The sequence below is a fragment of the Ornithorhynchus anatinus genome, chromosome 4 (assembly GCF_004115215.2).
Source record: "Ornithorhynchus anatinus isolate Pmale09 chromosome 4, mOrnAna1.pri.v4, whole genome shotgun sequence".
NCBI classification, from domain to species: domain Eukaryota; kingdom Metazoa; phylum Chordata; class Mammalia; order Monotremata; family Ornithorhynchidae; genus Ornithorhynchus; species Ornithorhynchus anatinus.
The window spans coordinates 133099174-133125158 of record NC_041731.1 but is presented as its reverse complement, the minus strand read 5'-3'; the positions used below and the strand labels follow the sequence as shown (position 1 = coordinate 133125158).

The 25985-nt window shown below is 46.4% G+C and overlaps 1 protein-coding gene and 1 long non-coding RNA gene across 3 annotated transcripts in view; one reads left to right on the top strand and one right to left on the bottom strand.

Annotated features, from left to right (window-relative positions):
- Nucleotides 1-25985, top strand: part of RGS12 (regulator of G protein signaling 12) — a 159477-nt gene that overhangs the window by 112286 nt on the left and 21206 nt on the right. Inside the window, exons 9-16 of one of the 2 annotated variants that reach the window (XM_029063772.2) lie at nucleotides 2204-2398; nucleotides 2763-2836; nucleotides 5356-5482; nucleotides 6910-7006; nucleotides 7876-7955; nucleotides 8581-8734; nucleotides 12692-13306; nucleotides 14689-15558. In XM_029063772.2, coding sequence (XP_028919605.1) covers nucleotides 2204-2398; nucleotides 2763-2836; nucleotides 5356-5482; nucleotides 6910-7006; nucleotides 7876-7955; nucleotides 8581-8734; nucleotides 12692-13306; nucleotides 14689-14699 — 1353 coding nt within the window. In that variant the 3' untranslated portion in view covers nucleotides 14700-15558. Of the gene's footprint in view, nucleotides 1-2203; nucleotides 2399-2762; nucleotides 2837-5355; nucleotides 5483-6909; nucleotides 7007-7875; nucleotides 7956-8580; nucleotides 8735-12691; nucleotides 13307-14688; nucleotides 15559-25985 lie in introns of those variants that run through there. The other variant, XM_029063770.2, reaches the window with a different exon arrangement.
- Nucleotides 5476-7889, bottom strand: LOC114811293. The gene is made up of 3 exons (XR_003758956.2): nucleotides 7755-7889; nucleotides 7073-7209; nucleotides 5476-5657 (listed from the first exon to the last, which is right to left on the bottom strand). It is a non-coding gene; the product is annotated as an uncharacterized LOC114811293 (long non-coding RNA).

The following is a 25985-nucleotide window of genomic DNA, read 5'->3' as shown; positions in this document are numbered from 1 at the left end:
CCCTTCTCACATCCTCCAAACTAGCACAATTCCTCCCCTTCAAAGCCCTACTGAGAGCTCCCCTCCTCCAGGAGGCCTTCCCACACTCAGCCCCCTTTTCCTCTGCTCCTCCTCGCCTCCCCATCGCCCCGACTCCCTCCCTCCGCTCTTCCCCCTTCCCCTCCCCACAGCACTTGTGTATATCTGTATATATTATTACTCTATTATATTAATGATGTGTATATATCTCTAATTCTATTTATCTACTTTGATGCTGTTGATGCCTGTCTACTTGTTTTGTTTTGCTGTCTGTCTCCCCCTTCAAGACTGTGAGCCCGTTGTTGGGCAGGGATTGTCTCTATCTGTTGCCGAATTGTACTTTCCAAGCACTGAGTACAGTGCTCTGCACACAGTAAGCGCTCAATAAATAAGATTGAGTAAATGAATGAATGAGGCTTGGAGAAGAGAGGTAGTGGGAGACGAGAGGCAATTTGGGAGTCCTCCCCACCGGCTTTAAAGCGCTAAATCAGTTGGTCCTCTCCTACTTCCCCTCACTGATCTCCTACTCCACCACTCCTCTTAGCGTCAGTTTACTCACCGTGCCCCGATGATAATACTAATAATAATGGTATTTGTTAAATGCTTACTATGTGCCAGGCACTGTATTAAGTGTTTCTTTCGCCACCGACCCTTTCCCACGTCCTCTCCATAGTCTGGAACTCCCTCCCCCTCCATATGCACTGGGTCACCACTCTCCCCATTTTCGAAGCCTCAGCCAAGTCACATCTCTTCTGAAGAAGTCCCCTTTTCCCTACTCCCTCTCCCTTCTGTGTCATCTGTATCTGATTCTGCATCCTTTTAGCACTTGGTAATAATAATAACACTAATAATAATAATGATGGTATTCGTTAAGCGCTTACTATGTGCCAAGCCCTGTTCTAGGCTCTGGGGTTGATACACGGTCATCAGGTTGTCCCCTGTGGGGCTCACAGTCTTAATCCCCATTTTACAGATGAGGCATTTGAGGCATAGAGAAGTGACTTTCCCAAAGTCACACAGTGGCGGAGTTGGGATTAGAACCCGCGACCTCTGACTCCAAACTTGGGTTCTTTCCACTAAGTCATGCTGCTTTTCTAGAGTTGGTATTCACTCCCACCCTTATTATTGTTATTTGCAATAATAATACTAATTATGGTACTTGTTAAGCACTTACTATGTGCCAACCACTGTTCTAAGCGCTGGGGTAGATAGAAGTTAATCAGGTTGGACCCAATCCCTGTCCCACATGGGGCTCACTCTCTTAATCCCCATTTTTTACAGATGAGGTCACTGAGGCACAGAGAAGTGAAGTGGCTTGCCCAAGGTCACCCAGAAGACAAGTGTCAGAGTCGGGATTAGAACCCACGACCTTCTGACTCCCACCCCTGTGCTCTTTCCATTGCACAGTGCTGCCGCACAGCCTTTATGTATATCTGTGTAATTTCCTTGTGTATATTAATGCCGATCTCCCCCTGTAGCCCGTGAGCTCCTTGTGGACAGGGAATGTGTCTTCCAACTCTCTTGTATTGTTCTCAGCCAAGTACTTGGTGTCCTCTTCTGCACACATTAAGTCCTCAATTAATAGCATTGATTGATGTGGAAAATCAATGGAGCGGCAAGTCAGTGGACAAATCCAACTAATTTATCGACATTTTTGACAATTTCCTGTGCCGCCTTCCGAGAGTAGAGTTATTTTATTAAGGGGAATGTTTGGAGAACCTTAGATGTGAAGTACTTCATTGGCTCAGTGGAAAGAGCATGGGTTTGGGAGTCAGAGATCATGGGTTCTAATCCCGGCTCCGCCACTTGTCAGCTATGTGACTTGGGCAAGTCACTTAACTTCTCTGGGCCTCAGTTAACTCATCTGTAAAATGAGGATGAAGACTGTGAGCCCCATGAGGGACAACCTGATCATCTTGTATCCCCCCAGCGCTTAGTACAGTGCTTTGCACATAGTAAGTGCTTAACAAATACCAACATTATCCCGATTAGACCGTAAGCCCATCAAAGGGTGGAGACTGTCTCTATCTGTTACCGATTTGTCCATTCCAAGCGCTTAGTACAGTGCTCTGCACATAGTAAGCGCTCAATAAATACTATTGAATGAATGAATTGTAATTATTATATCACAGTTTGTCATCTCGATTTCAACAAAATAAAACCCATTCATTTTTCCTCTTTCAAGTCTGAAACCTACAGGTTATCAGTTTCCGAAAAAGAGAAATCTTCCAAACACTGCTGTATTCACCTTCCCGACGGGTCGTCGAGCATGGTGGCGGTTAAAGCCGGATTCTCCATCAAAGAAATCTTATCTGGGCTCTGTGAGAAGCACGGCATCAACGTGGCTGCAGTTGATCTCTTCTTAGTCGGAGGAGACAAGGTACCGATCAAAGGAGACCCGACAAACTTCTTTACGCGGGCGGGCGAGTCCACGTTCGGCGGATCACAAGTCCTCCAAACTTCCCTACCCATTTTGTCGCTTGTCATTACTTTTCGAGTCCTTAACAACGTATTTTCAAGTAGCCTAGAAAACGCACATTATCACCCCCAGAATGAATGCACCACCGTTAGGCTTCGGCACGAGGCGTGAGAGCCACTTTCTCTTCGGGTGAGCTATTTTTGCAATGGCTCTTTTGTTCCGTGCAGCTGTGAGCCGCCCATTCCCCCGGTGATCAGCATTTAGCGGTCAGATGCTCGTCCCCCACTTTAATGTGCATTTTCTTTTGTTCCTTTGTGTTCTGAAGCCTCTGGTTCTCCACCAAGACAGTAGCATCTTGGAGTCTCGGGATCTTCGCTTAGAGAAACGCACTTTGTTTCGGTAAGAGGGAAAAAAGTGAAAAAGAAAACTTTTGATCAATTCTCCTTTATCCGTACATGCACCCACCTGATACCTGAATCTCCTCGTAATTATGAAAAAAGATACTTTCATTGCTGGAACTAACCAGATGACCTGTTTTAGAGTCAAATCAAAGCTCGGTTTAGGGTTCGAGCTGATGCAATCTGGCTTTTAAAACAGGAAGGCAGGCCCCGAGCTGCATTTTACTCATACCCATTCCAGGTGGGTGGATGAATTCATTTAATTTTAAGGAAATTGAACTCGTAGTACAGTGCCTCAGCTCAGTACTTTGCCTGGCATGTAGTAAGCATGCCAAGAACGCTCACTATACTGACGGATTCAAATTGTTGGAACTCTCAAAAATGGGTATGAGAAATTAAATTCAATTACTGTTCTTCTGATTGTATTATAATGACTCTCTATATTATATTGATTATATAATACTTCTGCTTATAGTAATAAATGTAGTAGTTAGGTGCTTACTGTTTCTTAAGTGCTGTTCTATTACTAATAATAATTCTTATATCTGTTAAGTGTTTACTATACGCTAAGCACTGTTCTAAATGCTGGGGTAGATACAGTAATAATAATAAGTGATGGTATTTGTTAAGCGCTTACTATTCATTCAATAGTATAAAAGTCACAAAGCTGACAAGCGGCGGAACTGGGATTTGAACCCATGATCTCTGCCTCCCAGCCCGTGCTCTTTCCACTGGGCCATGCAGCTTCTCTAGTAACCAGGTTGTCCCATGTGGGGCTCGCAGTCTCAATCCCCATTTTCCAGATGAGGTAACTGAGACGCAGAGAAGTAAAGTGACTTTCCTAGGGTCACACAACAGACAAGTGGCAGAACTGGCGTTAGAACCCATGACCTTCTGACTACCAGGCCTGCACTATACAAGAGCCTGGGCTTGGGAGTCAGAGGTCGTGGGTTCTAATCCCTGCTCTGCCACTTGTCTGCTGTGGGACCTTGGGCAAGTCACTTAACTTCTCTGAGCCTCAGTTACCTCATCTGTAAAATGGGGATTAACTGTGAGCCTCACGTGGGACAACCTGATTACCCTATATCTATCCCCGCGCTTAGAACAGCGCTCTGCACATAGTAAGTGCTTAACAAATACCAACATAATTATTACTCTTATTATACCACGCTGCTTCTAAATGCTGGGGTAGATACAGGATGGGAAGGTTAGACATGGTCTCTGTCTCACATAGGCTCACAGTCTAAATGAAAGGGAGATGAACAGGGATTTAATCCCCATTTTACAGGTGAGGCACCTAAGACCCAGAAAAGATAAGTGACTTGCCTGAGGTCACATGGCAGACAAGTGGCGGGTCTGGGATTAGAACCCAGGTCCACACTGTTTCCACTAAGCCACGCTTCTTTCCACTGTAGAAGCACTTGGTCATTTTTTGAGTCACACCTCCCATTCAATCTGAGACTTTACTGCAAATCTGTAAAGGTCCAATTCCAGATTTGGTCATCAGGAAGAAAATTTGCCTCAGGGGCTGATGGTACAGGGAACCGACTAGGGAGACCGAAGTCGTGGGTTCTAATCCCGGCTCAGTCACTTGTCTGCTGTGTGACCTTGGGTAAGTCACTTAACTTCTCTGTGCTCCAGTTACCTCACTTGTAAAGTGGGGAATGAGACTGTGAGCCCCATGTGGGATAACCCGATTACCTTGTGTCATAATGATGGTATTTGTTAAGCGCTTACTATATGCCAACCACTGTTCTAAGCGCTGGGGTAGATACAAGATTATCAGGTTGTCCCACGTGAGGCTCACAGTCTTAATCCCCATATTACAGATGCGGTAACTGAGGCCCAGAGAAGATAAATGACTTGCCCAAAGTCACACAGCTGGGAAGTAGAGGAGCCGGGATTAGAAGCCACAACCTCTGACTCCCAAGCCTGCTCTCTTTCCACTAAGCCACGCTGCTTCTCTATCTAACCCAGTGCTTAGAACAGTGCTTGGTACATAATAAGCGCTTAACAAGTACTGTCATTCGTGTTATTATTTATGATTATTACATGTTGGTGAGAACATAGGCCTGTACTATAGGACAGAGGCAAAGGACAGAGGCAAAGCCCTACTGAAGGCCCACCTCCTCCCAGAGGCCTTCCCAGACTAAACCCCATTTTTCCTCATCTCCCACTCCCTTCTGCATCGCCCTGACTCACTCCCTTTGCCCTTCCCCCTGCCCCACATCACTTATTTCCAGATCTGTCATTTTATTTATTTCTATTGATGTCTGTCTCCCACCATCCAGACTGTAAGCTGGTTGTGAGCAGGGAACGTGTCTGTTGATTGTTGCATTGTCCTCTCCCCAGCACTTAGTAGAGTGCTCTGCCCACAGTAAGAGCTCAATAAATGCGACTGAACGAATGAATGTCCGAACTATTCTATTATTATGATTCCTTTGTGGGATTTCATTTTTTCACTTCGGATTTCTACTTCTTCTACCAACCCTGTTTAACTTGCGGTGTGTCTCTTTACAGGTTGGATCTTGTTCCAATTAATAGATCAGTGGGATTAAAGGCCAAGCCCACCAAACCCGTAACGGAAGTTCTGCGACCTGTGGTTGCAAAATATGGTTTAAATCTCAGTGACCTTGTGGTGCGACTAGTAAGTATTTTGAGATGAGGTCCTGTGATTTCATTTGAGCCGCTGGTTCCTAAAGAAAAATGTAAATTTTCCTTTCTTGGGCAACGGTTGTATTTTGCCACAGATCTTTTGCTCTCTGCCTATTCGAGCTTGGTCGTGGGTCCGGAGTGAATGATTTTGATGATTGCATTTTCGCCTAGAATGGAGTAAAGAAGAGTTGATTAAACCAGAACTTAAAGTGGAGATACACAGTTTCAACAAATACCATTTAAAAAAAAATGAAAAATTATGTGTCTATTATCTTATACTCTCCCAAGTGCCTAGTACAGTGCTCTACACACAGAAAGTGCTTAATATGATTGAAATAATAATGATATTTCAATAATAATATCATTATTATTAGTATACTTGTTAAGTGATTGATGTGCCTAGCACTGAGCTAAGCGCTGGGGTAGATACAAGTACCTACCCCACAGTCACAGTCTCTGTCCCAAATGGGGCTCACAATCTAAGTAGGAGGGATTAGGATTTAATCCCCATTTTAGAGATGAAGAACTTGAGGCTAAGAGAAGCGAAGTCACTTGCCCAAGGTCACACTGCAGGTACGTGGCGGAGCCGGGATGACCAGGTTCTCGGACTCCTAGACCCAAGATCTTACCCCTAGGCCATGAAGTCCAAAGCTTTCCGCCTTCCCTTGCCCCTCGGGCTTTGGGGGTGGTGATTTGGAGATGTTTGTGGCCACCTCTGCTCAGAAGGATAGGGCAGGGGCCGCGCGGGCACAGTAAGAAATTGGGAAAGAGCCAACAGAACTTTGAAGACCTGAAAAACCAGCTCTCCGGTCTTCAGACTGGCACACGTATGTGGTAGTTATGTCAGTGTTTGGAAAATGGAAATCCCTGGATTTGGTTTGATAATCGCGATGTTTGTTAAGTGCTTGGTATGTGCCAGGTACTGTACTAAGTGCTGGGATAGATACAAGCAAATCGGGTTGGATGCGGTCCCTGCCTCACATGGGACTCACAGTCTTAATCCCCATTTTACAAATGAGGGAACTGAGGCCCAGAGAATAGTGATAATAATAATTATGGTATTTGGTAAGTGCTTACCATGTGCCAGGCACTGTTCTATGCCGTGGGGTGGATACAAGCAAATAGGGTTGGACACAGTCCCTGTCCCATGTGGGGCCTACAGTCTCAATTCCCGTTTTACAGATGAGGGCACTGAGGCCCAGAGAAGTGAAGTTTCTTGCCCAAGGTCACACAGCAGACAAGTGGCAGAGCCGGGATTAGAACCCACGACCTTCTGACTCCCAGGCCTCTGCTCTATCTACTAGACCATGCTGCTTTTGTGGTGGGAATGGGTCAAATGTAGTCTGGGGACCACCTTGCTCTTCTGAAAGCCAGATGGCAACAATTTGAACCCTAAACCAAGCTTTGATTTGGCTCTAGAGTGGAGAGAAAGAACCGCTAGACCTCGGAGTACCAATATCGAATTTGGATGGGCAGCGGGTCATCTTAGATGAAAAGGATTCTTCCAGAGGAAAAGGTAAGCTCCCTTCGCACACATCCGTATTCGTGCGTCTTTGGCGAAAAGTGTACGTTGTCCACTTACCCCGTAAAAACCTCGAGGATGGGAGAGTGTTCCTTAGACATTGGCTTCCGTTCCAGTGGGAGTCAATCTGTCGATGGCATTTATCGGGACCCGTTCTCATCGTTCCCAGGCAAAGGGCGATCTTCCACTTTCCCTCCCTTCCAGAGAAAGAACATTAAAGACGTTTACCTGGGTAAAAGTGGGTGTTGTTTAAGCTCAAGGGGCTGCATAGGAACTCGTATCCTTGTATTCGTTTTTCAAAATCATATTTAAAAAGGCCGGGAATAGCTGTGGCTATTTTCAAACATCTTTAATTTAGGGAATGTTCTGGCCTAGTTCGGGAATCCTGCCACGCTATTGCCGCTTTCCAGCCGGAAATCCCGTCTGTTGACGGGATCTCTTGACAAAGGAAGGGCTTTTCAGGAGTCAGATAGCGGGAGAAACTTCCCTAGCAAATTTCAGGTTTGTCTTAGTCTTTATTCATTATAAATGGAATGGAATATGTATTATTGCCTTTCCCCTCCAAAACGTCTGTAAAAGTTTATGCCAAAAAGACTCTGACTCTTCTGCCTTTCTCATGCTCATTTGCTGAGCAGCGTTTTCCTCCGTCCAAAGACGAAGGGGGTGGATTTCTTTGGAATCTCTGCTAACTATTACTTTTTGAGGTAAACTGCAGATTTATGGGGAAAACCAGTTATAGCACCTGAAGAGTAGCTTCCTGCAGAGGGATCAGTCCCTTTTTCCACGCCGAGTTAAGGGTAATCGCAAGTGCGTCGGTGACTTGGCCCTATCCCAGAACGTTGAAGCTGTTGTGTTATGTTTAGCCTTCACAGACAAGCAGAAAGGTGCATCAGCCAAACAGAATATAGCTGGAATTTCCAGTTCCAGAAATCTCTCATCCACGGTAATTTTCACTACCCCTTTTGTCCCCTCCGTTCCTTCTGTCTTCATCCCAAATCGTGATTAAGTCAGAGGTCCAAGGTTCCTTGCCCGGCCCCGGGCCGGGACTCCCGAACGTTGCTCTGTCTTCTTAGCTTACTAACAGTCGGTGTCTCTCCTAGGGAGCGGTCATTTTTCCGCTTCACCAATTCCACGAATTGGGTGACCACAAATTTACCGTATTGAATTCTATTCCCCTCCTCCCCCCGTTTCTCTCCCACTTCCCTTCTCTGTCCCGTTACCCCCTCCGCCCCCCAACAGCTTAACCGTTATTTCTGGGAAAACGGTCTAACACTCAAATCGTAACATTTTCGTTCTTTTAATAGAGGGGTTGCCGGTCTTTGCCAACTCTCCTGTGTGATTGGAATCCATATGTTTTCTATGTCTATTTTGTGGCTTTCCTCTTTTTTTCTTGTAATTTATAGAGATTTTGCCTGCAGTAAAAATGATTTTCTATATCGTCAAAATGATTTTTCCTATGTTGTCGATGAAATTGCTTTACGATGTTTGTTTTTGCTTAAAAGTTATTAAGTATTTACTGTGGTGTATCCTAATTTTTAAGTAGCACTCTGACTTTCCTTCTAATACAGGGAGAGGAGAGAACACTAGGAAAGTCTAATTCTATTAAAATAAAAGGAGAAAATGGAAAAAATGCTAGGGAACCCCGGCTATCAAAGAGAGAAGAATCTATTGCAAAGATTGGGAAAAAAAAATATCAGAAAATTAATTTGGATGAAGCAGAGGGTAGGTGAACTTTTTAAAACTTCCACATTTTTTAGTCTGTGCAATGACAGTTTTCCTATGGGATCAATCAAATCATTCCACTTTCTTTATCCATTTTGGTGATAGAAATGCTAGGAGAAACAGGGTGGCCTAGTGGAAAGAGCATGGGCCTGGGAATCAGAGGACCTGAGTTCTAATCCTGGCTCCACCACTTGTCTGCCGTGTGACCTTGGGCAAGTCACTTCACTTCTCTGGGCCTCAGTTCCCCCTCATCTGTAAAACGGGCGTTAAAACCGTGAGACCCATATAGCACATGGACTGTGTCCAGACCTGATTATCTTGTACCTACCCCAGTGCTTAGGACAGTGCCTGGCATATTTAAACACTTAAAAATACCTTTAAAAACAAGCAAAAAAAAGTACATTGGAGGTGTGCTTCTATCGATGAGCAGAAGAACGCACAGATGTGGTGAGAGCAGAGTATTGGTGCGTCTTCAAACTCTGACTTTTTAAAACAGAATTTTTCAAGTCCAGGACATACCTGCCTAACATAAACCCTCTAGTCTGGATTGAGGCAAAAGGAAAATTACTGTTGATTTATGAAGGATGGCTGGATGGTGTTTTAGGAGAGGAAGAGGATCCTTCTCAAGTGTAACATGTTACTAGATGAAATGTAGCAAGAAGGAGCCCAGAGTGGGATAGTTTGCTTTATTTCAAACTTTTTTTCTCACCCTAGAAGTAACAAAAAAATACAATTAGAAAACCAATAACAAGACTAAATTTTCAATTTCACCGTGAGTAGGCCAGCAATCTCAAAACCCACTTCTTTATAAAGGAGTCCACTGCTTTATAAAGGAATGTTTCGCTTTTCAATTCGGTCTGAGCTGTCATTTCCTGACTCTTTGGAGAAGAGTCAAAGCCAATAGTGTACCTCTTCAGCAAGTTCCCCTGGCCAGGTGATGAGTTTGCCAACTCAAAGAATATGGTCGTTTGCTGGCTCCTAGTTTATTCTTTTCAAAACCCAAAGGAGCCTCTGTTGACATGTCAGTGAAGCGTAGACTATTTTTGATTTTGATACAGACTCATTAGAGGTGGTTTCATTTTTGCCCTATCTCAAATTTGAATGTAGAGCCCCTTGAGGTAAGAGAAGAATAATCCTTGGAGAGTTAGTCTGTTGGGGAAGATGCTTTTTGGAACCACCAGGTCAATCAGTCAGTCAATCTTATTTATTGAGTGCTTACTGTGTGCAGAGCACTGTACTAAATGCTTGGGAGAGTACAGTGCAACAATAAACAGGTCTGTTGCCTGCCCACAATGAGCTTACGATGATGAGCCTAATTTTAAGGGTTCGTAGGCCACATAAACAGGCCTGTTCCCTGCCCGCAATGAGCCTACGATGATGAGCCTAATTTTAAGGGTTCGTAGGCCACTTAGTGGGCAGGAAGGCAGTTGGGGAGATGTAGGCCTTTCCTCTTGAGTTTAAAGCAACTCATTCCCAAAGGGGAAGGATTCTGTTGGCCTGAAAATGGGCATTTCTCCCATTTGGTCATGGTATCATCATCAGTGCTACTTACTGAGAGCTTAGTATGTGCAGAGCACTGTACTAAGCACTTGGGAAGAGCACTTGGGAGAGCAGCATGGCTCAGTGGAAAGAGCCCAGGCTTCGGAGTCAGAGGTCATGAGTTCGACTCCCGGCTCTGCCACTTGTCAGCTGTGTGACTGTGGGCATGTCACTTAACTTCTCTGGGCCTCAGTTACCTCATCTGTAAAATGGGGATTAAAAGTGTGTGAACCCCACGTGGGGCAACCTGATTACCCAAGCAGCGTGGCTCAGTGAGAAGCAGCGTGGCTCAGTGGAAAGAGCGCAGGCTTTGGAGTCAGGGCTCATGAGTTCGAATCCCAGCTCTGCCACTTGTCAGCTGTGTGACTGTGGGCAAGTCACTTAACTTCTCTGGGCCTCAGTTCCCTCATCTGTAAAATGGGGATTAACACTGTGAGCCCCACGTGGGACAACCTGATTCCCCTATGTCTACCCCAGCGCTTAGAACAGTGCTCGGCACATAGTAAGCGCTTAACAAATACCAACATTATTATTACAGTAGAGCAGGGTTGGCAGACGTGTTCGCTGCCCACAGCGAGCGGACAGTCTAGAGGGGGAGACAGATATTAATAGAAATAAACCATTTAGAATTTATAATTTAAAGATAGGTACAGAAATGCGCCGGGTTTGAGGGTGAGGCGAATATCAAATGCCCGAACGTCACAGGTCCAAATGCGTAGACGACGCAGACAGAAAAGGGAGCCGGGGAAAAGAGGGCTTAATCGGGGAAGGCCTCTTGGAGGAGGTGTGACCTTAATTTAGTCCCTGGAGCAAGAGAAAACTAGCTCAGGTGAGACATCTCATCTCCCCACCTGCTTCCCCTAGCCCCAGAACTTGGATAAATACTTGTCTGCCTTTGAATCAAGATTATTTGTGATTGCAGGGAAAATGGTGGGGGGTACCCCATATGATGAAAATAACAGTACGTGTTACACACTTACTATGTGGCGAGCACTGTTCTAAGCACTGGGGTAGATACAGATTAATCAGAGCAGATCCGATCCCTGTCCCGCATGGCGATCGCAGCTTAAATAGGAAGGAGACCAGCTATTGAATCCCCATTTTACAGATGAGGAAACTTGGGGCCCAGAGAAGTGAAGTGACTTACCCAAGGTCAAACAGCAGTCCAGTGGAGGAGGCGGGATTAGAACCCGGGTCCTCTGACTCCTAGGCTCGCGCTCTTTCCGCTAGGCCATGTCACCTCATCTGACGTAACTTCTCACGGGTTGGTCCCCACAAAACCTCACTCTGAGAGCTTAGTTCACTATCACTTGTTGCCCCGTATTTGCAAATTTTTTAGGCCCAAGAAAAATGATGTATTTCTAAAATTTTGTCCTATCCATTTTCAACCACAGGCTATTAGGATTTGGCTTTCAAAAAAAAGACCCCTTAGTGGGAGGCTAGCTAGAAGTAAAAATAATCTGTGCCTAGACCCTTACATATAGCACTGAAGTTCCAAGATTTTAGATTCTATTCCCGTCATGGCTGTGAACGTTTCTTTGGGACCTCAGATGAATTTGCCTCTTTCTCCCCGTACTATTTTCCCGGGGATGCTACTTGAATGTAAAAGTCTAGTTTGGGAGGAAAAACATTTTTCATGAGCGGAGCGCCCTTAAAATCTGTTTAGACCTAAAGATAATAACTGTTCACCTGGGAAGAATTCAGAAAACGTGTCGGGCAGTCTTTTTGAGGGGCGATTTTGTCACCTCACCCTAATCAAGAGAGGCCCGTTCCTAACTTATGGATTCAAGGAATGAAGGACGGGGGTGTAAAAATTCCAAGCCATGACCCTAACCAAAATCTTCGTTGTATTGTACTCTCCCAAGCGCTTGGTACAATATTCTGCGCATATTAAGCGCTCAATCAGTACCATCGATGGGTAAATTGAGATGACTGGAGAATCTATGGAGATGCCCACACAGATGTCCCTAATGAGTCAAATCTGTCGAAATGGGCCTTGAATTTGTAACTTCAGTGCAAAACAAAAAGCCATGCATTATCCCAGGATTTCAAGAGCTTGGTTTAACCCTAACAGCGCAGCGGTGCTAAAGCCCTGAAAAGTTGGTGTTGAAATCCTGATTGCATTAATAATCAGTGCCTTTTGATCGAATAGTGCCGTTGTCTTAGGAGCGCACTGCGTAGCCTCAGAGTAGCAAGGCGATCGGTAGGTCAGTCATATTTATCGAGGGCTTACCCTGTGCAGAGCACTGTACTAAACGCTTGGGGAGAGTACAATATAACAGAGTCGGTAGACCCATTCCCTGCCCACCACGAGCTCACAATCAGTATCCCGAACGTCTCGGCGTTCTAACGGTCGTTGAGGCGGAACGGCCAGAACCGTCTAAAAGAGCTTTTCCCGCGTGCGTTTTCTCCCGACAGAATTTTTCGAGCTCATATCCAAAGCCCAGAGCAACCGGGCCGATGACCAACGTGGGCTGCTGAGGAAGGAAGACCTCGTTTTGCCCGATTTCCTCCGCTTACCGCCCGAACCGTCTTCCTCCACCCCAGCGGCCCCGAAGGGTCTCGGCAGAGGAGCCGGGAAGGGCGGCGGCAAGAGCAAAACGGCCCAGCCCAACGGGAAGGCCGACGCCGCCCAGAGCTGCGGCGAGAATTCACTGAAGAACGCCGGGCCGTCGGAGGGCCGGCCCAGGCCCGGCCCGGCGGCCCTCCACGCTTCCCGTCAGAAGCCGTCGGCTCTCCCCTTCGTCGCCCCGCTGTCTCCGATCCCCCACGCCCAGGAGGGACCCTCCCAGGTGTGGAGGAGGCAGTCCAGGGAACTCCCGCCGGAAGGCATACAGACTATCGACGACGACAATGTCGCCGACTTGACTCTCGTGGGCGAGGGCGACATCAACAGCCCCAACAGCACTTTACTGCCGCCTCCTCCTTCGCCGCCAGCCGACGCCGGTAAACTCGCCCAAGCCAACTACTCGCCCCCGACTCCTCTGACAGATAAGCAGGGAAAGTCTGCGGCGTATCAGAGGTCCAATTCAGGTATTTCCAGATTTTAATTTTGGTTCCGCCTTCTCCTTGACGATCACCCTCCCCTTGGGTCGCCGGCATCCTTACGCCCGTCGTTCAATAAAAAATCCAAATTCACCTCTCTGCACGACGCATATTTATTCGAATGAGATTATTTCACCGTAGCCTTCTTTCCTCCCGAAACTTCCTTTCCGGTGGGTTTTTTTTAATTTGAAAGTCTGTTTTTGTCACAACCGGGGAGGGCTGGCGGAGCGAGAAGCGAGCCGGCCGAGGCTGTTTATTGCGCCAGCCAACCCCAGTCTTTCTGTCTCACGGAGCTATCTTTGAAAGAGCGATACTCCGTACCTCTGAAAGCCGCCACCCGTGGCAAGACCGGCTTTCTTATTCCAAGAATTCAGAGCATATTGGAATTCCCTCTTCCCTCTAGTAGCTCTCTTCATCGTCTTTAGAGCAGTGGTTCACAAACGTACCTCATATTTCCTCCGGCTTGTCGATTTTAGTCACCTCGGGATTTTGTGTTGTGGAAAAATTGAAGCCTGATATGTAAAAGCGCGGCCAGAGTGGGGTGATTTCCCTCATCGATCGATCAGCGCCACTGATTGAATGATTGGGGAAAATCACGCCATTTTGGATGAGGAGCATCCATTTCCTCTAAGATCCCAGAAGACAGGCCGCCCAGTTTACTATGCACGCAGGAAGCAGAGGGGAGGGTTTGGGGATGGTTTTTTCGGAAAGAAAACTTTGTTAAGGAGCCGGAGCCAATGTAACTTTGTAAGGAGCCGGAGACAATGTCAATTGGCCTGGCATGGGGGAAGCAACACGTCGTAGCGGAAAGAACACGGGCCTGGGAGTCAGAACGTCATGGGTTCTAAACCCGGCTCCACCACTTGTGTCCTGTGTGACCATGGGCAAATCATTTCACTTCTCTGTGCCTCAGTTCCCCTTATCTGTAAAATAATAATATTAATAATAGTGATGGTATTTGTGAGGCGCTTCCTATGTGCCAAGCACTGTTCTAAGCACTGGGGTAGATATAAGGTAATCGGGTTGTCCCACGGGGGGTTCACGGTTTTGATCCCCATGTTACAGCTGAGGTAACTGAAGCACAGAGAAGTGAAGTGACTTGCCCAAGGTCACAGCTGACAAGTGGCAGAGCCGGGATTAGAATCCATGACCTCTGACTCCCAAGCCCGGGCTCTTTCCGTTAAGCCGCCCCGCTTCTAATGGGGATTGAGACTGTGAGCCCCACGCGGGACAGGGACTGGGTCCAACCCCAATTTGCTTGGATCCACCCCATGTTTAGTACAGTGCTTGGCCCATAGTCGGCATTTAACCAATACCACAATTCTTATTTTTATCATTAACAAAAGCCCGGTATCACTGCTTTTCCACAGATTGCTCTTAGCTGGTTCGAGTGGGTAGCCGCCCCAGGGTTTCTCGATAAAAGCGAGGCTCATCGTCTCTCCGCCTTTCCGATTGGCCATTTCTCATCGATCGGCCTCCAGAGATGGAGATTTTTAGGGGGAAGCAGGCGAGATGCTCATCTCGGAGGACTCTTGCGTGACCCCCTCTCGCTTCTCCGGCCGCTCTCTTCTCCATTTTGCCTTTCCCCTTCCTTCCTCCACCTCACCCCCGCCCCCGGCGATGAACCCCTGCCAACTGATGGAGTCTTTCCCCCAATACATACCTTGAACGTTTTGAATGCCTCAGTTTGCAGGTAATTCTTGAGCGAAAAGCGTTTCTAGGAAATACCTTCACCGTTTCTAGTTTCCCCAACCAGTGGTGCTGCGATGAATTCAGTTGTATTTATTGAGCGCTTACTGTGTGCAGGGCACTGTACTAAGCGCTCGATAGGATTGATAGGACCACCTTTCCTCTGACGCAGGGTAGCCTCCTCTCCCGTGGTCTTTCACCCAGCCCGGCTCCCCGTTTCTTCGTCTATACTGTCGGTGATGTGTAAAGATCGTGTGGTTTGTTCCTCGTGGATAGACGGCGACGCGGGGAGAGGGCGGGAGTTTTAGGCCCGCGGCCGCCCGACCCCTCAGCCCCGCGTCTCTCCGAAAAGCGTCCCGGGACAACTGGCCGGAGCGGCGAGGGATCCATCCCGTCCGGGCCTGGGAGCGCTTCTCGGTCCTCAAGGTTTCAACAGACTCCGGTCCTCTGGTTCCCCGAGCAAGGAACACTCAGGAAGCGGCGTGGACTAGTGGATAGAGCCCGGGCCCGGGAGTCAGAAGGATCTGGGTTCTGATTCCGGCTCCCTCACTTGTCGGCTGTGTGGCCTTGGGCGAGCCGTTTCACTTTTCTGGGCCTCAGTTTACCTCATCTGTAAAATGGGGCTGGAGACTGTGAGCCCCACGTGGGACAGGGACCGTGTCCAACCCGATTTGATTGTATCCACCCCAGTGCTGAGAACAGTGCCTGGCACATAGTAGCGCTTAACCCGTACCATAGTTATTATTATTATCATTATCATTACTATTGACGCTTGAAGGTTTTTTTGTATATGTGTATATAATGTCTCTGCGGCTCTCTTTTGGAAACTCCGGTGTAAAAGATGAGCTCTGCTTTACACCCTTCGTAACGGGAGTTGTTCCGAGACTTAAATGATGGATTTTCCTTTTCGGATGCATGCGTGACATTTCTGTATGTCCCCACCTCGACTGTAGCTTTCACTTTTCTGGCCTCCTTCTTTTGCTCTGTAGATATCTTTCTCTGGCATTTAAATGTATTTTGAATCTATGTTCTGTTGGGAAGTAATAAACTCTAGACTGACTTGGTTTTAAATCTATCTCCTTTTTTTTTTTTCTTTTCCCAAACACTCTTTCGAGAAACCTGTAGAGCTGAATGGACTGAGTGAAAGCAGATAAGTCGCTCTAAGAGGATTAACTTTGCTTTCCGTGATATCTCAATCACTCTCTAAATGTAGAAGGGCGTCAATTAAAACGTAACATAGATTGCAGTAGAGACTAAACCATTTAACTGAGGCACTCCGTGAAAATGTAGCCACGGTTTAGCGTGGGAGTTCTCTGTGGATCAATCAATCCGTGGTATTTATTCAGGCACAACCCTGGGAGTTAGAAGGACTTGTCAGCTCTGCCACTTGTCAGCTGTATGACCTTGGGCAAGTCACTTCACTTCCTCGTACCTCAGTTTCCTCATCTGTAAAATGGGGATGAAGCCCCACGTGGGACAAGGGCTGTGTCCAACCTGCTTTGCAAGGATACAGCCGAGCACTTGGAACAGTGCCTGGAACATAGTAAGCGCCTAACAATTGCCCCAATTGTTATAATATTATTATTATTATAATTGCGGTCAGATTCTGCCAGGGGCAACCCTATGTTCCGGGAGCTGTAGGGTGATTGTTAACTTCTCATTGTTAAGTTCTCATTGAAATTGAGCTTTAACACTTTGACCAACTCCTCTGTATGTCAGATTTGAGAACAGTAACTTCGGAAAGTCTCCAGATAAAAATACTAATCGTATTTGATTGTTGCTATTGTTCTTGTCTGTCTCCCCCAACTAGACTGTAAACCCGCCAAAGGGCAGGGACTGTCTCTATCTGTTACCGATTTGTTTATTCCAAGTGCTTAGTACAGTGCTCTGCACATAGTAAGTGCTCAATAAATACTATTGAATGAATGAATAATAATCAGGGGATCAGCATGACCTAATAGAGCTCGAGCCTGGGAGCCAGGAGGACCTGGGTTCTAATCCCAGCTCTGCCATTTGCCTGCTGTGTGTCCTTGGGCAAGGCACTTCACTTCTCTGGGCCTGAGTTTCCTCATCTGTAAAATGGGGATTAATGATGACGGTATTTGTTAAGCGCCTACTATGTGCAAAGCACTGTTCTGAGTGCTGGGGTCGATACAAGCTAATCAGATTGTCCCAGATGGGGCTCACAGTCTTAATCCCCATTTTCTAGATGAGGTAACTGAAGCACAGAGCAGGTAAGTGGCTTGCCCTAAGTCACACAGCTGATGTGGTAGAGCCGGGATTAGAACCCATGACCTCTGCCAAGCCTGACCGCTTCCCACTAAGCCACGCTGCTTCTCTAAGACTGTAAACCCCATGAGGGACAGGGACTGTGTTCAACCTGATTAGCTTGTCTCTACCCCAGCGCAAAGTACAGTGCCTGGAACATAGTAGGTACTTAATAAATACCATAAGAAAGGCTGGTATTTGTTAAGTTCTTACTTTGTGGCAGTCACTCTGGATGCGTTAGTCAAGTGGATGCAGTCCTTGTTCCGTAAGGGATTTTCAGTCCAGTAATCTAACCGTTGGGAGTGCCACTCTCCTATTCCAACCCAGCCCACACGCTTCACTCCTCTAATGCCAGCCTTCTCACTCTACCTCAAACTTGTCTATCTCACTGCCATCCTCTCACCCACGTCCCGCCTCTGGCCTGGAACGCCCTCCCTCCTCATATCCCACAGACAATGACTTTCCCCTTCAAAGCCTTATTCAAGACCCATCTCCTCCATGAGGCCTTCCCTGACTAAGCCCTCCTTTCCTCTTCTCTCCCTTCTGCCTCGTCCTGCCTTGCTCCCTTTATTCATCCCCCACCCCAGCCCTACCCCACTTATGCCCATATCTGTTCTTTATTTATTCCTCTTCTTGTCTGTCTCCCCCTCTAGTCTGCAAACTCATTGTGGGCAGGGATTATGTCTGTTTATTGTTATACTGTACTCTCCCAAACGCTTAGTACAGTGCTCTGCACATAGTAAGCGCTCAATAAATACGATCGACTGACTGACGAAACTTCATTTCTCCTCCTCTCCCCTCTCAGCTCTTGTCTCTTTCCTTTTTACCTCCTCATCCTCCTTCCAACTCCTCTGCACTCACCTCCCACCAACTCCTCTCCCCCTTGGCTATTTTACTACCTTTTAACATCTGAAGGTGGGCAGGATTGAAATGGAAATTGAAATCCATCATCTCTGTAGCTTTAACCAAGCCTTTAAAAGGAGGTAAAGTGTGAAAACAAAAATAAAATTTGAGAACCGAGGAAAGGAGAAGCAAGCCTTTAAGGGGAGGGAAAGGGTAAAAGCAAAAATAAAAGTTGAGAACCTTTAAAAGTAGCATTTTCTCTTTCTTTTTCTATTCACATTTCTTTAAAATCACATTTTCAGATCCTAAATGTCTGCCCTTTCTGGGCTTCATCTACCATCTGTCTGCCGGATCAATTTACTGTTGGTAGGTGTAACGCCGAGAGGGGTGGCTCGTGAAATGACCGGCAAAGTAAAAGCATTTTGGGCTTTCCTTGGCCAATTTTCTTCTCTCTCATTCTTCTAGCCTCCACAGTGCCCCTTCAACCGCAAATGCTCTGACTTTATTGACAAAGCAGTGGATCGGGAAAAAGCTCGCTAAAGAATTATGAGGCCCAAGTTATTGCCATCGTTATTGACTCTTTTTATAGTAATACCAGTGTGGGTACTTATTGAACGCCCCTTTGGTGCCGGGCACTGGCCCAGGTGCTTGAAAAGTACAGAACAAGAAAAGGAGACTTGCCCCGCTCACAGAGATCTCACACTCTCGCAGCAGAGTCACACAGCGTACTCTCTCACTCTCACTTGTTCCTTTCACTAAAATCAATTCATTCATTCATTCCATCCTATTTATTGAGTGCTTACTGTGCGCAAAGCACGGTACAATTCGGCAACAGATCGAGACAATCCCTACCCAACAACAGGCTCACAGTCTAGAAGGGGGGAGACAGACAACAAAACAATAGACAGGCAGATAGTAAAATTAATCTTGTATTATCACGGGCCTGACAGTAGATGGACAATCCGATTTCAAAGAGGTGTCACGGTTTCCAGGGGCAGAAGGAGTAAAACCCAGTGGAGAGTCCCTAAGCGCATGTGAGCAGGGAATGTGTCTGTTATATTGTTTTGTACTCCCCTGAGCACTCACTACAGTGCTCTGCACACAGTAGGCGCTCAATAAATACGATTGACTGACTAAAAAAAGTGTCAACGTGGTTGCCCATTCTATTTTCTAGCTTGCTTTCCTCCCAGCTGGTCCACACTTCTGGGAAAGGGCATGGCCTAGCGGATAGAGGCCTGGTAATAATAATAATTCATTTGTTCATTCATTCAATCGTATTTATTGACGCTTACTGTGTGCAGAGAACTGTATAAAGCGCTTGGAAAGTACAGTGTGGTAACAGATAGAGAAATTCCCTACCCAACAACGGGCTCACAATCTAGAAGACAGCGGGCTCACAGTCTCAGTGCCTGGCACGTAGGAAGCATAATGGAAATGCCATTAAAGCCAACCAAAAAAAGGAGACATTTAGCCAGATCCTAGTTTGTTCATTTGGCAAAAGAATATTGGTGTTGGCTTGTGAGAGAAGGACCTCTACTTCCTTCTCATTCATTCATTAATTCATTCAATAGTATTTATTGAGCACTTACTATGTGCAGAGCACTGTACTAAGCGCCTGGAATGGACAAATCGGTAACAGATAGAGACAGTCCCTGCCATTTGATGGGCTTACAGTCTAATTGGGGGAGACGGACAGACAAGAACAATGGCAATAAATAATAATAATAATAATGCTGGTATCTGTTAAGCGCTTACTATGTGCCGAGCACTGTTCTAAGCGCTGGGGTAGAGACGGGGAATCAAGTTGTCCCACATGAGGCTCACAGTTAATCCCCATTTTACAGATGAGGTAACTGAGGCCCAGAGAAGTGAAGTGACTTGCCCACAGTCACACAGCTGACAAGTGGCAGAGGCGAGATTCGAACTCATGGCCTCTGATTCCCAAGCCCGGGCTCTTTCCACTGAGCCACGGAAGAACATCTCAATAAAACAATAGCAAATAAATAGAATCACGGTGATGTACATCTCATTAACAAAATAAATAAGGTAATTCTCTCAACAGGTAAGTGGGATGAGAGTCTAGGAAAAACCAAAAACCAGTCAGAGGTGAATAACATGCCAACTGAGAAGGAGCAAAGGCCAAATGGAAAGAGCCCAGGCCTGGGAGTCGGAAGACCCGAGTTCTAATGGCGGTTCTGCCACGTGTCTGCTGGGTGACCTTGGACAAGTCCTTTTGCTTCTCTCTGCCTCTCTTACCTCAACTGTAAAATGGGGATTAAGACTGTGAGCCCCATGTGGGGCATGGCCTGTGTCCAATCTGATTACAGTTCATCTATCTCAACAGTTAGTACAGTGCCTGGCAAACAGTAAGTGCTTAACAAATACCATAAAAAAACAAAACCCAAAAAACCGCATTTTGATTTCAGTGTCACTGAGCATGGGCTTGGGAGTCAGAGGTCGTGGGTTCTAATCCCGGCTCTGCCGCTTGTCAGCTGTGTGACTGTGGGCGGGTCACTTAACTTCTCTGTGCCTCAGTTACCTCATCTGTAAAATGGAGTTTAAAACTGTGAGCCCCACGTGGGACAACCTGATCAGCCTGTATCTATCCCAGCACTTAGAACAGTGCTCTGCGCATAGTAAGCGCTTAACAAATATCAACATTATTATCTTGGTTGCCATCGTTTCTCATCAATTGCCCTGTGGATTTGAAGCTTCTTGTTGGCAGGGACCGTGTCTTTTGGATGCCGGTGTACTCTCCTGAGTGGTTAGCACAGTGCTTTGCACCCAGTCGAGAAGAAGCATGGCTTAGTGGATAGAGCACGGGCCTGGGAATCAGAAGGACCCGGATTCTAATCGCAGATCCACCACTTGTCTGCTGTGTGACCTTGGGCAAACCACTTCACTTCTCTGGACCTCAGTCAGCTCATCTGTCAATTAGATATTGAGACTGTGAGTCCCACGTGGGACAGGGACTAAGTCCAACTCAATTTACTTGTATCCATCCCAGCACTTAGTACAGGGCCTGTCACAGAGTAAGCGCTTAAATATTATTATTAAGTCCCATAATCATTACTGTTATTATTGGCTCTATGGTATTTCCAGTGACAATGTATTGATCCGAAAGCTGGATAGTGAAAAAACAGGATAGAGAGCACATCGATTCTTTTTGAAATGTGGTGTTGGAGAAGGCTTTTGAGAATGCCGTGGACGGTCCCAAAAGCAAACAAATGGATTTTAGAGCAAATTAAACCCAAGTGTCTTTGGAAGCCCAATTGTCTAAGATGAGCACATTTTGGACACGTGATCAGGAGGACCACTTCACTAGAGAAGACACTAATGCTCGGAAAAGTGCAGGGAAAAGCTGGAAGAGGCAGATCGGCAGTTACACAGAGACCTTAACGACGAGAACGGAAGAACCGTTAGCAAGGTTGCGGATTATGGCAGAGGACGGGACTTTCTGGAGAAAGTCTATCCATGGAGTCGCTATGAATCGGAAACGACTCGACGGCACTTAATAATGAGAATAAATACCTTTACCGTCTATGTCTGAGCAAGTAGAGGGACCAGCCGCCAACTTTCAAACATCTGAACCACACCTCTGCTCCCCGCAAACTATTAGACTATCCGGTGATGTAGATGATAATTGTTACCCATTGCCCCTGGATCCAGTCCCATTCAGTTTGTCCCCACGAGTCCAGGAAACCAGAGATGGAACCGATTTGGATGTCAGCGAAGCCAGCCAAGTTCAGTTCACTTCTCCTATTTCCACTCCCACCCCCGTCAGGCAAATGCAAAACTTCTTCCAATGCCGTCGAGTCATTCATTCATTCATTCGTAATTAGTGAGCGCTTACTGTGCTGGGCACTGTACTAAGCGTTTGGTAAGTATAATACGGCAATAGAGACAATCCCTGCCCACAATGGGCTTGCCGTCTAGACGGGTGGAGACAGACATCATACAAGTAAACGGGCGTCAATATAAATAAATAGAATTATATATACTTATATAAATAAGTGCTGTGGGGAGGGGAGGGAGAAGAAGAGCAAAGGGAGCGAGTTGAGGTGACATGGAAGGGAGGGGAGTCATTCATTCATTCAATAGTATTTACCGAGCGCTTACTATGTTCAGAGCACTGTACTAAGCGCTTGGAATGTACAAATCGGTAACAGAGACAGTCCCTACCCTTTGACGGGCTTACTGGTTGTTCTAAAAACTGAAACCAGTTGGTCAGAATGTTCTAATCAATCAACAAGGGACAAGGATTCTGCCCAACCTGATTATCTGGTAATAATAATAATGATGATGGCATTTATTAAGGGCTTACTATGTGCCAAGCACTGTTCTAAGCCCTGGGGTGAATACAAGGTAATCAGGTTGTCCCAGGTGTGGCTTCACAGTCTTCATCCCCATTTTCCAGATGAGGTGACTAAGGCACGGAGAAGTGAAGTGACTTGCCCAAAGTCACACTGCTGACAAATGCGGAGCCGGGATTAGAAGCCATGACCTCTGACTGCCAAGCCCGTGTTCTTTCCACTGAGCCACACATCTACCCCAGTGCTTCGTACAACGCTTGGAACATAGAAAGCTCTTGATATTACTACTATTACCATTACTAGTGTTATGATCAATTGCTTCATGCAGGATCTTGATCATGAAGTCTTCGTCTGACATTAGAATTGGTAGATACCCCCTCGTCCCCCCCTCCCCTCAACTAACTGGCTGCCCGCCACCCCCCCACCCCGATCCCCGCAGGTCTCCTCAGTGGAAAGAGCCCGGGCTTGGGAGTCAGAGGTCATGGGTTCTAATCCCAGATCCGCCGCTTGTCGGACTTTGGGCAAGTCACTTAACTTCTCTGGGCCTCAGTTACCTCATCTGTAAAATGGGGATTAAGACTGTGAGCCCCATGTGGGACAACCTGATCACCTTGTATCCCCCCCAGCGCTTAGAACAGTGCTTTGCACATAGTAAGCGCTTAACAAGTACCAACATTATTATTAGATACGGTCCCTACCCACAGTGAGCTTACAGTCTAGTTTACAGTTCTCCCTTCTAGACTGTGAGCCCCTTGTGGGCAGGGATTGTTTCTCTCTATTGCTGAATTGTACTTCTCAAGTGCTTAGTACAGTGCTCTGCACACAGTAAGCGCTCAATAAATACGATTGAATGAATGAATGAATAGAGGACAGTTCTTTGAATCTCAGATGGGCATCATTGTAAATGTGCAGGTTTCCTCAGGAATTTCTAAAGGTAAGTTTCTGGGGTGAAGAAAGATTACCATCATTCTTCATTATTATAAGATTACCATCAACATTATTATTATTATTATAAATGGGGAGAAGCTATATGATTTGGGCCTCCAAAGTTATGATACAAACTAATCAGGTTGGACACAGTCCATGTCCCACGTGAGGCTCACAGCGTTAATACCCATTTTACAGATGAGCTAACTGAGGCTCAGAGAAGTTAAGTGACTTGCCAGGGTCACACAGCCGACAAGTCACGGAGCCGGAATTAGAATCCAGGTCCTCCTGACTCCCAGGCCCGGGCTGTACCCACTAGACCACATTGCTTCTCAGCAGATTCAGTCCTGTGGATTTGTATAAAAAGAAGATTTCGAAGAGCAGGTGCTAGTTAGCTGTGACCTAAATCACTCTGGTGAAGTCACCTCCCCTATTCTTAGCTCCTCCATTTTTACAAGCTTCAAAGAACATCGGGATAAAAACAGAAAATCTTTCTTGGCTCGTCCCTAAGAAAGGGCCCCCCGGTTCTCCTCCCATTCTGGGGAGCCCAAGACCTGTGTGGTATTCTCACTGGCTGCTGCTTGACGCCAATTTGGAGGGAAGCCTGAGAAATTCAAAAGTCTCTTCTGAGGGAGGTGAAACAACACACATCACTGTTGGGAAACTCGCAATACCGAGAAATGGAAGTGGCCGTATCAATGAACCTATGTGCTGAGAGCAAGCAGGAACAGACATTTTATAGACGAGCTCATAATTTAGTAGACTCCCTCCAGGAAAAATTGGAAAAACACAGCGCTTGCTTGTAACTGCAGAATCTTCTCAGCCAAGGAATGCAGACAAATGGCACAGTGACCCATTTTCTGCCAGTTAGAGGTTCCAGGAACTCTTTCCTGGTGATAATCTTTGGACCGTCTTGAAAAAGGAGGAGTGGAAAGATCTCATCGTGAAGTGGGATTGAAGAATCGCGCTATTTAAAAATTGCCAGTTGATCTGAAAGAACGAGTCAGAGGTGGAAAGGAAGGGTGAAATGGAGCCCTGTGTCCAGTTTGGAAGCTCTGGAGAGCTGCCCCTCAACGGCATATTTGCCAGACTCATAAAGTGTATTTTCCACTGTGGAGAGGTTTTGAGACTCCAGAAGGGCAAAATGACAAAATGACAGGGCAATGACAAGAATCTGCTGGGAAACGTAGAGGCGGATTGCAAGATCAAATCTAGCAAATTCCCTTTCTTCCGAGGAGACTCGGTCCTAATTTCCAGGGAAACTCAGCCCTAAACAGTAGCCTTGGAATTCCCAATTTCCCACAGGTCAATGAAGTTGGACTGTCGATAGCTGTAGACATCGTTATTTCTGTGGTATTTGTTAAGCGCTTATTGTGTGCTAGGCACTATTCTAAGCATTGGGGTAGATACAAGGTAATCAGGTTGAACACAGTCCATGTCCCACATAGGGCTCACTGTTTTAATCCCCATTTACATTTGAGGTAACTGAGGCCCAGAGAAGTGAAGCGATTAGCCCATGGTCACACAGAAGTCAAATAGTTGAAACTGGGTTTAGAATAATAATGTTGGCATTTGTTAAGCACTTACTATGTGCAAAGCACTGTTCTAAGTGCTGGGGGGGATATAAAGTGATCAGGTTGTCCCATGTGGGGCTCAAAGTCTTCATCCCGATTTACAGATGAAGTAAATGAGGCCCAGAGAAGTGAAGTGACTTGCCCAAAGTCACACAGCTGACAAGCGGCAGAGTCGGGATTAGAACCCATGACCTCAGACTCCCAAGCCTGTGTTCTTTTCACTGAGCCACGCTGCGTCTATAGAACCCAGGTCCTTCTGGCTCCCAGGCCTGGGCTGTATCCACTAAGCCACACTGCTTAGTTCAGAGCCAGGCACTCAACTAGAGGTCCAAATAACAATAATAATAATAATAACTGTGGTATTTTAAGCACTCTATATTCCAGGCACTGTACTAAGCAGTGGGGCAGATGCAAGATAATCAGGTTGGACACAGTCCTTGTCCCACAAGGGGCTCACAGTCTTCATCCCCATTTTCCAGACGAGGTAACTGAAGCCCAGGGAAGTGAAGTGACTTGCCCATGGCAACACAGCAGACAGGTGGTGTTGCTGAGATTAGAACCCAGCTCCTTTTGACTCCCAGGCCCTGCTCTATCCCCTAGATCACATTACACGGTTACAATACAAAGCACAATTCTATATAGAGAAACACAAGTGTACACACACACATATCCAAGTTGTATGTTTTCCAAAAAATCATCTCCACATGTGAATTTGGCTGGAAAAACCAGGGTGCGGCCAACACTTTCGCCCAGCTTTGTGTTGAAACAAAAATAGAAACCTGCTATTGCCCACTCTGTCCTCAAACCCGCCTCCCTTCCCCGCCTCCACAGAGCCTCTGAACCGGCCCCTCCCAAAGAAAAATGTTTATTAGAAGCAGCCTCAGGTAGACTGTAAGCCCGTCAAAGGGCAGGGACTGTCTCTATCTGTTGCCGACTTGTTCATCCCAAGCGCTTAGTACATACAGTGCTCTGCACATAGTAAGCGCTCAATAAATACTATTGAATGAATGGAGCTGATTCTACAATTCACCAAGGGGCAGGCTTAATGCCAAC